At 38.0% G+C, this 11,168-nt stretch overlaps 1 protein-coding gene and 1 long non-coding RNA gene across 2 annotated transcripts in view; one reads left to right on the top strand and one right to left on the bottom strand.

Moving 5' to 3' along the window:
- Nucleotides 1–897: 897 nt before the first annotated feature.
- Nucleotides 898–11,168, bottom strand: part of LOC124233452 (signal transducer and activator of transcription 4) — a 93,931-nt gene continuing 83,660 nt past the window's right edge. Inside the window, exons 15-24 of the mRNA XM_046650552.1 lie at nt 10,936–11,019; nt 9,332–9,430; nt 6,831–6,966; nt 5,345–5,394; nt 5,022–5,116; nt 4,578–4,714; nt 4,057–4,248; nt 2,565–2,631; nt 2,083–2,191; nt 898–1,035 (exon numbers count right to left, since the gene is read on the bottom strand). Of these exons, the coding sequence (XP_046506508.1) occupies nt 1,009–1,035; nt 2,083–2,191; nt 2,565–2,631; nt 4,057–4,248; nt 4,578–4,714; nt 5,022–5,116; nt 5,345–5,394; nt 6,831–6,966; nt 9,332–9,430; nt 10,936–11,019 (996 nt within the window). The 3' untranslated portion in view covers nt 898–1,008. The remainder of the gene's footprint in view (nt 1,036–2,082; nt 2,192–2,564; nt 2,632–4,056; nt 4,249–4,577; nt 4,715–5,021; nt 5,117–5,344; nt 5,395–6,830; nt 6,967–9,331; nt 9,431–10,935; nt 11,020–11,168) is intronic.
- On the top strand, nt 973–3,827 carry LOC124233453 (uncharacterized). The gene is made up of 3 exons (XR_006887054.1): nt 973–1,103; nt 1,995–2,208; nt 3,751–3,827. It is a non-coding gene; the product is annotated as an uncharacterized LOC124233453 (long non-coding RNA).

The following is an 11,168-nucleotide window of genomic DNA, read 5'->3' as shown; positions in this document are numbered from 1 at the left end:
AGCTGGGCAATGGCACCACTAAGTATTCAGTCAGGGCAAGGCAAGGATCATATTATCACCTAAACCACCACCCCTCCCTCATCACCAGAGAAAACTGAAGGGATGGAACTTCTCATCCTAAACTCCTGTCCCCAGGCTCAGGTTGGATTCATGCAACCAGAGAGTATTACTGCTGGAAAGAACCATAGGGCCTACCTAGTCCAACCTCTTCTAGAGATGAAGAACATGCAACACAGGGATGAAATCACTCGCCGCCAAGGCCCGTGTGGTTATTATCTTCCCAGTCCTCACTTTATGAGATTTTTACCCATGTATCTGCTTTCAATGCCCATAATATCAGTGTGATTTGGCCACGATACCACCAGGAATGACTCCGGATCCCTCCCTCTAATAAGAGGTGTCCCTGGCAGTGGTACCAGCAGCCTTGAACCCCGAAGTTGGGATCACATTGACATGGCAATCAAGAGGCTTCATAATTCACTCCTGGAAATCCTGTGAATTGCCATTGTTGATGCCCCCTCATTACTTCCATCTTGTGTCTAGCGTGATGACTCTTACCTCCTAGAACTTAGGACACTGGCTTATTTGGCTTTTCCTTCAGGCATTCCTGCTGGTTTTTGAGTAATGTAGGTATAACTTTGTTATTCCTGATCTATTCTGAAATCTTAACGCTTAAACCTTCTAGAGCCAAAATCGTAAGTAACACATGAGAAACAAAATCAGAAATGAAACCAATAAATACAAACAAGTCTTTTGTTAATATTATATTAACACTAATTTTTTAAAGTGTCTTATCTTGCAAGTTTATCTGAAGCTTTGGTTTTAACATTTCAGTCACAACACACCCAATTGGGAGTGTCATGCCAGTGAGAGCAGACCTTCAGACTTCAACCGTTTCCTGGAAATCCGTATATACAAAGATGAAGAATAAGAGATGACTGTTGGCAAAGATCAGTCCTTAAAGTTTTCCATTTGCTTCCATTTTTTGAGTGTCAAGAGGTCATCCTGTCATTCGGCAGAATATGGAGACTTCATCTAAAATTGAAAAATGAAAATGAACTTTGAGGAAACTTTTGTTTTGCTAATAAATCACTATTTCTTAGGTAAACATCCTCTTTTCTACTCAATACTCTATAATCTTTCTACCAATTAACCATTAAGTATTCGCAAAAGTAATTGGGGTTGATCAGTCTGAAAGAAAACGCACATTTTAAGTAGATGAAAATTGTTTTAAGGCCTATTCATCCCACCAAAAATGTAATGAGAAATGGGTGCAAAATCTAGCAAAAGTTCTCCTCTAATCTGTCAAATGATTTAAGGACAACTAACATTGGAATAAGCTGTCAGAGGGGAGTATGGATTTTCCATCCCTGGAAATCTTCAAGAGAAGGATGAAAACCACTTGAATTATAGCCAGATAGAAATCTCCTGGGGCTCAGGGTCCCTCCAAGATTCTATTATTCTGATGTATGTTTATCCTTATATAAATTTGGAGCTATTAACACCTTGATGGTATTGGGGAATAAAAACAGAATGCATCCTAAATCACATTATTGCATTTAAAATTATAACGCAGTTCTCAGAAGAGTAGTATTATGCTGCTATTGATTGTTATTCATACACAACTTGAAGAGGTTCCCAGGACTAGAAATGCAGGTAACAATTAATCAAGAAAAATTGGAATTTGTGGTGCTTGAACTGCTAAAATAAATATTAAACTAGGCTTATAAATATTGACTAATATGTGTTGTCTGCTAAAGTAGGAAGAATGGTGGGGAGTGCTGGGGCCAATGGTGGAAGTAGGGACGGTGTATTGGGCTACAGGAATATTTTGCCCTCTGGTGGCTTTTGATGGAAAGAACTGAAAGCAGTTCAGGTAAGTGAAGGTGTCTGCTTTCGATGTTTGTAATGTCAGCAACACACGGGACCATACAGATATCCCTTGCGTTGTATTTATTAACTTGTTCCAACAAATGTGTTTTCTCTCTGCCCAGGCAGAATGTCAGCCCCTTTGATTCACACACCACCTTCAAGGTCATTAGAAATGTCCTTGACCAGCAATGGAGAAGAAAGAGAAGGTACCGCAGTTTCGATGGTCGTGGGACTCAGGTTTTCTCTCAGCACTGCGTATACGCTTGGAGACATGGGAAGAAGGTCTGATGGAGACTGTGGCTCAGTGGAATCGCTTCGGCTTAAAGAGAGAACAAGGTAAATTGCGAAAAGGATTAACAATTGATAGGTTGTGGTGACTTACTATGTCAGGAACTCATTTCTACAGCTTCATCTATTTGTGATGCTGAGATCCCTAATTTATCATTTGCCATCAGAGCATTCAGCCTACTCTGGAATATGTGGCTTATGGAAGGGCCACTTTATTATTCCAGTCATGATAGACGATGGTGTGTCCTGAAGACTAGCTTTATACGTTAGAGGAAATGGGGCATTGAGCAGTAAAACTCTTTATTCTCAGTTATATGTACCCTGCAATACCCTTAAATTTCCTACAGGAAAGCTTTTTTTTTGATAAATTCAATAATATTTTACATGTGACTAAGATTACTTACATTGTTGAGATGGGGATAAAAACAGAAGGAACATAACCTTTGTCTCCTCTTTCTGTTGGTCTTGAAACTAGAAAAGATAGGCACGATGTTGGGGAAAAATGTTATCAATATTATTGATAAAATGAGAAAAAACTTTAGAAAAATATAAGTAATGCTAAAAAGAAGAGAAATAATATAATTGTTTAGTGATTCACAAAATTTTTTAGTTGAATAGATGAAACAGTATTTTAGATGAGCATAAAATATGCAAGAAGAGAAAAATAAATCTCTTGGTGGGCCTAATCCGACTTTACATATTAATGTCTCTAAAATGCATGAGAAAAATTAGGAATCAACTTTATTACCTGTCTTTTATGTTACGTTTAAGTTAATCATAAGGACTGATTTATTCATGTATTGGGGGATATATAGTAAGTCAGTTATTTTCATTAAAACTGACACCAATCATAATCTTATAATTACACATATTTTTGAAGCACAGACATCAGTGTTACTAAAAGGACTACTGTACTATAGTATCAGTAATGTGCCAACCTCATCTTGGAAACAGTCCCCAAATTTCTCTAATAAACTATGTTGACCTTGTGCTTGGTCCAATTGTAATTTTTCAACTGTAATTTGTTATTTCAAGTGGTCAGATGTAAAGACACTTAAAAGCCACCTTTTTTGCTGTTGTTTTTTGTTTGCTTGTTTTAGAGGGGGGCGAGGTAGGGTGGCAGCAACTCACCATCTGTGAGTGACAACTGTAGGACATTCCACAAGGCGGGGCTTATAGTTTAGTTGCAATAGATGAACATTTTAATGGATTGTATTTACTTTTATTAAAAAAATAGAATGGTGCACTTATATTACAATTATTTGGCTAATTTCATGAATGTTCTTCCACATATTCGACAAATATTTACTAAAAGCCTATTTTGGCCAAGTATTATTTTAAGCCCTTGGGATACAACCAGGGAAGACAGGCATGTGAAGACTTGTTACTGGTAGGCTAGGAGGTGGGGGATGTTGCACAGACCCCCTTGTCTCCTGTTTGGCAAATGAATAATACTGTCTGAGTTGTGAGACTACAATAAGGTAAAAAATATAAAGCTTATAAACCCTGGGCTTCTTTTGCAAAACATAGATTGCCTAACTTTTAACAGCTTTCTAATCATTACCTCCTGTTTCTTTTCCTTTCTTCCAGTTATAGAAGTGAAGTCAGAACCATGCCCATTTTAGGAAAGAGAAAACCAAAACTCTACAAGTGACTGTGAGAGGCCCCTGGTGATGCCTACTGATTCCTGAGGGCTCTGCTGGAGTCAGACAGCCCCAGCCCCCTTCTCAGGAACTGCTGACACATCACTTCATTTCTAAGGTTTTGACCTCCACATACCCCTTAGATCTTATAATGGTGACAGTCAAGGTAAAAAGAGGAACTTCATTTACTTTACTGCAATATGAAGTTATTTTCCTAAGTCTCGAAACAGAAAGCCAACAGAAAGCACCTAACCTTCGCACGGCTGGGAGCTGTAGTGTTTACCGAAGGCTTTGTCTTTGGGAATGTCAGGATATAGGTACTTCAGAGGGTTTTCAGGAATGTTTTCAGCCATAATAACCTTGTAGTCTCGAAGGATGTCAGCAAACGGCAAAGCAGACAAGCGGCCTTTATTGTAGGGCTCTACAGAGTGGAATCTCACTTCTCCTGGAGAAACAGAAAGTAGGGTAGTATTCAGTTTCCTGCAGGCATTCTCTGTGGCAATTCTTCCTGCCCACATTATTTATGTCACTGATTATAAAACAATGTCAGCCCTTCCCTGCAGTCTGGACAGCACAGACTGCCATGTGATAGAGGCCGCCCACAGGCTGAGAGAAGCTCATGGTACCTTCTTCTGGGACAACTGTAACAACTACTGTTCAAACCTACTGACCACGTGAAAAGCAGAAGCACACACCACACACTTCAGAACACTGAAATACCAATAACCAAACTCAATACTAACTTTACATGAATAAACAAGAGTGAGCATGTACCATTTTCAGAATGGTCCACCCAGGTGAAAGTTATTCCTCCAAGGTGGCTTTCACTGAATCTTAACAAAAAGGTTCCAGGCATTTTATCCTTTAGCAAGAGCCGTTCCTTCTCTTTGCTAACAAAGCCCATGACATACCTAAAAACAGAACAATGCATAGTTTTATCTGATCAAAGATTGTAATTTACCACATTTGCATGTATTTCATTCACAAAGAACAGACCTAAATTTGTTTTGAATCTAATCAAATGTCAATGGTGCCTGAAACACTCTTAGACAGATTAAATAGCAATACTCTATGAAGAATGTAAGAAACTGCAAGTATTTTCCCCCATGACACTAAACATGCTTAAAAAGAGAAGAAAAGAAACAGAAAGAAAAAAAACCAACAGCATAAAAACAAGAACCCAAAGAACTCATGTGGAAAATAGAGCCTGTAACTCACCCATCAATCCAAAGAGGAAGAATGTGTTTCTTGATCAGATCCAATATTGCTTCAAGCCATGTCCAAAAGGTAAATGATTTACCAGGTAAGTGTTCCTATCGGAATAAACAAACATGTAGGACAATGATGATTTTAACAGCCATGTTGACATAATTCAAGTTCTTTTCTTTAAACGAGACAACACTTTAGAGTTTCTTTTTAAAATAACCTTCTCCAGGAAATCATCAAAATCCCAGATGATGATATGGAGGCTTAAAAAGGAGCACTATTAAAACAAAACAAAACAAAATATCTAAATGATGTTTCCCTTCCCCTGTTTGTACCTTGCAGAACTTGGCCCAGGTGAGATGACCATCACTGTAGCTAGATTGGACTAAAATGAAAGAAAAGAATGAGATTTTTATTAAATAATTAGACTCTTCAATTTGGTGTTTAATTTAGATTCTTCCCTCCCCCCTTCTTTCAAGCATTTCTTAATCCACTCCATGAGTGGATAGGATACAAGTTGTCAGAGGATGAGGAAGAGGCCACTCCAGTAGCAAGAATAATGTGGGATAAGGTGTAGTGGACATGAACATGGGTTATACAGGGGACAGTAAGAGCAGCCTAATTGAATAAACATTGTAAAATAAATTTGTGGGAGTTAGATGTAGCCAGATTACCAGAAGTCTGGACTATTACCATGAAAGAATGGCCTAGAGATCCATTAGGCAATAAGGAGCCATTGACTGTTTTGACCCAGGGCAGTGAAAAGATACAAGAGTTTCTAACTTTTAAAGGAAATTATACTCAGAAGAATAATTTGATAAAGATCTGAAAGGATATGGCTGCTATCTCTACTACATATTTAAAAGCTTTATTTACTCATTAACAAATATTTATTGAATGCCTACCATTGTGGTTTATGAATTAAATAAGGATCAAAAAGGATATTTACCTTAAGTAAATTTTGTAACATTCCTCGAAGACCTGATTTATTTAAATGCCTATGAATCATAGGACAGTAGGTACAAGTGGCAAATCAGCATCACTTGTAAGTCAGACTTAACCAAATTACACACGATTCCACTAATCTGCTCAAATGCATCTTTGGCCCCATTTTAACTAGAAACATAAACAAATTGAATTTTAACTTTTTTGGTGTGAAACATGTTCACCTCAGACATCAAAATTTTGATATCTTTTTAAAATTCTTTTAGAAGAAGCTTATGTTACAGTCACTACATGGAGTACCAATGAATCTACTTCGCAAACTTTAGAAATATCAGTCAAAACTGAACTTTTCTTGATATGAAGCATTAAGTATTACTTGGATGGTTTTTAGTTTCTCTCAAATTTCCTAGTCCTGGAATCAGCTATTTTCCAATTGGTTAATGACCCTTGTGATAGTAATATGAAAGATCAAGTCACCATTAAGGCTTCACATTACATTCAGTGGAAATGGCACAAGAACACCCTAGAGCTGGAATGTGGAATGCAAAGGAAGGGGCTTTAGAACTGGACAGGCCTGGCCCGCATCTTGGCTCTGCTGTGCACTAGTCATGCAGCCATGGCAAGCCACTTAACCTCTAAACTTGAGTATCCTCATCTATAAAATGAATAGAATAATGAGTTATCCTCATGATTCTGCCTTAAAGAAATTTGTGAGAAAGATAATATAGCATTTAACCTTGTGCCTGGCAATATAGTAGGCACTCAATAAATTGTGATGATCGTTATTATTATTAAAATTAGTAATAATACCCTGGTTCCTTAAAACACTTGAGTATCAAAAACAGGGGCAAGTCCTCCATATCTACCAGCTCTCACCTGTAAGCTTTTCTGCCAACATATTGAGTTGATCTGAGTTAAGGCCACGCCCCACATATGATGAAAACTGCCAGCTCATCACTTCCAGGAGTTGACTCAAAGTCGCAGATGGAGGATTATTAAAGAAAACCAAGTTCTGAAATAGAGTTGTAATGATGACCATATTTATTAATCACATTGAACACACTGTAATTCAATATATAGGATTCCTAATTTAAACTCTTTAGGCCAACCTAAGTTAACAATACAGAATATTGTCTCATCTCTGTTGTGCTTAATTACTACTAATTTTGTCTTTTCCTAAAGAGTTCCTTGTTCCTTGAGCCCAATATTATATACAGCTCTATCTTATCCTTAAAAGAATCATTGGGCATCTCTTTAACTTTCCCCGGATGATGGACTATCGTCAACTCATACAAGTACTTAACACTGTCCAACAAATAATTGGACAGATACTCTTTTCTGAATAAGATTAATTTTAAATGAAACATATCGTGTTATTTATTTGGTTTATCATGGGTTGGTACAAGTTATACCTTGACCAGAAGAAGCATCCCAAAACACAAAACCAGTTAAGTCCCAGGCCGAGGAATGTGACCCTACAATATGAATCCAGATTGACCTGGGACTCCTGTTTTATGGATAGTATAGTAGTCTTTTCTTATTCTGTTCTAGATGAGAGAGTCTTCTGTATGGTCAGCCACAAATAAGATTGTTTGTACCAGAAACTGGGTCAACAATAGCGGAACAGAAGACTTTGTCTCAGATTACTGGAAAGCAAAAGGTGTGAAAGCCAAGAAAGATGTTCAAAGAAGAGCAGGAGGGGAAGCATTGAGAATCTAGAGCAGCACGGTGGGAAGGCCTGTGGCAAACATGGATGAAGCTGGGCAGCAAGAAAAGGAACCAATTCAAAGGATTTCAGAAGGTACACATAAAAGAGGACACAGCATACAACAAGGAGTGGGAGATAGGAAGGGGAGGAAAGGAGAGAAAGAATTTGTAGAGAGACAGTTTTTCTCGAACCTGAGAATTGTGTCTGCATAAATGACCAAAAAGCATAGAATATAATCAAGGTCTAGGAGCTTAAGTTTTGAGGCAGAATAGAATTAAGAAGAGAAACCAGAGTTAGTTGTTATGCTGGACTCTGTAAGTAGGCTATGCATCTATGTTTTAAGAGCTGTGTATGATCTACATCTCCAGACTCCTCATCCAGGAGCAGAGCAGAATCTGGGAGGGTTAGTGTGACAGCTTGGGTGGCTTGCTTATAGAAGAAGGATGCTGAAGAAAGCTAAGTGCGCAGCACTGCACTCTGAGGCTGGAGGAGAGAGAAGTAGCCCATCTTCCTTCCATCCTGGAGTTGGATGAAAAGCTCTGAACATGTGCAGCTCCTGATGGGGAAGGACGTTTAATCTCAGGAGTGCTGGCTGTTCTTGGCTTTAAAGACCAGATGACTTATCTACTGAGTTCTGTTCTCACTGCAGGCTGAGAGGAAGTGAGGCACAGCACACCCCATGCAGCCTTCCTTTCTGCAGTTAATCTGCTCAGATGCCAGGGTACCAGAGTATGAGAAGGAGCTGAGTCATTTTCCAGGGGGTTTCCTTATTAGGGACATTAAATAAAAGGGTAAGAACTTAGAACTGACTCACTATGTCTCTGTTCTTATTGCTAGGCCCTCAGGTAAAATAATTTTTCCCTTTGGAGGGAACATTTGCTTTGCATGAAGAAGAAATGTTATTTACATCTGACCTATTTTCTCTAGACCTTGGCGATTTCCAGGATAACGCTGAGGTTCTGTAAGAGGGAACAAGGGGAAGTGCTGACTCATCTTTTTTGCCACTCCCTTCTCTGGTCATTTTTTTTAAGAAGAGCATCTATTCTCTGCTTGCTTTGTAACTTGAGGCCAATTTTTGATCAATGTCTCAAATAACCACCAGATGGCATTAAAACTCAATTTGAGCCTAGCATGGATTAAATCTATAATCAAATGGATTAAATCTACAATCAACTGTCAATAATCAAATGGATTAAATCTATAATCAACTCAAAAATGTATACAGTCAGAATATAGTTAGGCAAGATTGATGAATATTCCAGCCACTTCTTTGGTTGGAAACCAATTCTCTACCTTTATAGAAGAGCCTGTGTGGAGAAGATGTAGCTAGAAGTAGTTGAGGGGGTAAATACAGCAGTCAGACATCAAACTCCCTGACAAGAAGTCTCCCCACAACCCAGTTAACAGAGCCACAGGATGACCCTAGGACTCTCTGTGATGCACACAGTTGGGAGCTGACCAGACCCTCAGAAGTAACAAATACCTGTCCGTCACTTTTTCTCTCTCTCTCAGGGTCGAAGTACATCAGAACATATTACTTTAAATATGACAAGAGAGAGGAATCATACAACTAACTTGGAATTATATATATCTTTCAATGAAGATGGGTTTTGTTAATAAAATAAGTCAAATAGAATTAAAGGAGGAGAAATAGGAATAGAGACACTACCTGGGAATCATTGGTTGACACATTGTACCAAATGATGGATGCCCAAGCATTAGGTAACTGACTGACATTGGAAATCATCACCACAGGCAAGGAGCTGGTCTGGTTTAAACAAACAAACAAACAAACAAAGCATACTTATTACAGGTAGTCGCAATTTATATTGATTTTACACTTGACCCTCTCCCCTAAAGGACCATCTCAAGCCAACCCTACTCCTCCAATCCTGGTGTCTACAGTGTCCTTATCACTGAAATGACTTGTGAAGACACTGGAACTTTCTGAGTATATATGAGTCAAGGAGGAAAGAAGCTATAAAAACAGGAGTCCTTTCAGAGTGCTCAGTCAGCTTCTCCAATATCTTCTCTGACGTTGTGTAAATATTTATACTTTCATATATCACTATATTCCTTAAAATGAAACTAGTTAGAACTGGAATTAATTCAGCAACTGTTACTTTGTTACATTAAATGTTATATTAAAAACTCTAATTTTAAATTTCTCTCTGGAGTGGATCAACATATTCAAATTATGATCTAACATCTAACTAATGTCAGTACCAGACATGGGAATTTTAATTGTAGAAGATGGAAAGTAAGCAATTTTGGAATACAAAGCATTACGGGAGATAAGAGCCGCCTGGTCTGTTGTTATAGAACTCGGCTTGGTACTATTGGTACTGCAGTTTGCCTTATAGAATAAACAGGCTTTCACACACTAGTCTGGGGACAACTTACATTAGTCTCTCCTCGATAACAGAGGTTGGACTGCTGTAGACAGGGAATTACCCCATTGAGTTACTTAATAGCTCATGGAAACAGAAATTCAGGAGAAAGAGATGAGGTAGGAATCTGTGGAAGCTTTTGTAAACAGGTTTGCATTCATTAAAATAAAAGAGCAAAGGCAGAACTCTAAAACAACACATCCCACAAATAGGATCATATTCAGGGTGTGTAAAATTGTGTTTGTTCATTCATGCACTCATCCATTCATTTATTCCACAAATGTTGAGCATCTGTCACATGCCAGGTATTGTGCTGGGCACTGGTAATGGAGGGGCAAATGAGGCATGATGTCCTGCCTTCACGGAGCTCATACTCAATCATGCTCAATTTAATCCCCAAAGTTTTATTATTCGTTCTTTGGGCTTAATGGCTTTTATAAGATGATCAAAACAATGTACTGTAGTCATCCTATCATTGTCTAAAGCTTCCTTCTAATGGCTTTTTATGTACAAGTTAAATGTTTGAAAATATATCACTACATGACATGGTTCAAGAATATTTGTTCTTCTTTGGGCTTTCCGCTGAGTATCCATGACTCAAGAAATCCCAGAAAACAAACAAGCAAACAAATATACAACCTGGATAACAAATTATTCAATATATATTGAATTCATAATGCCCGTGAGACTTTAATTTAGAAAATCAATATGTCAAATATTCACTAGTCAACATATACTGTTCTGGTTAAATATAAATAGTAAAGCAAAAATAATGCATAAGGAATGTACTAAAACCTAGAAAAGACTGCGTGTTCATCTACAAATGCTGACCAATTCTGGAAAATGTTCTTAGTAAATAGTGGATATTCCTTGAAACACCTACCTCCAAATCTATGGTCAGGCCGTAAAGGCAGATCTGTGTCTCAAAGGTTATGGAATGAAGCTCTTCAGTCACCATGTGGCAGCCCTAAGGGAAAAAGAAATCAACTGTTGTCTTACAAATGCATACTTGCTAACTATTACTAGGCCTGCTTCTACAAAAATTAACAAGTTCTTAAAGTAAACGCCCCCAAACATTCCCTATTATGGAACATTCCCTCTTATTTTAAAAGTTAT

This window comes from Equus quagga, unplaced genomic scaffold (genome assembly GCF_021613505.1).
Source record: "Equus quagga isolate Etosha38 unplaced genomic scaffold, UCLA_HA_Equagga_1.0 203_RagTag, whole genome shotgun sequence".
NCBI classification, from domain to species: Eukaryota; Metazoa; Chordata; class Mammalia; order Perissodactyla; family Equidae; genus Equus; species Equus quagga.
The sequence above is the reverse complement of the archived record's forward strand: the minus strand, read 5'-3'. Positions and strand labels throughout refer to the sequence as shown.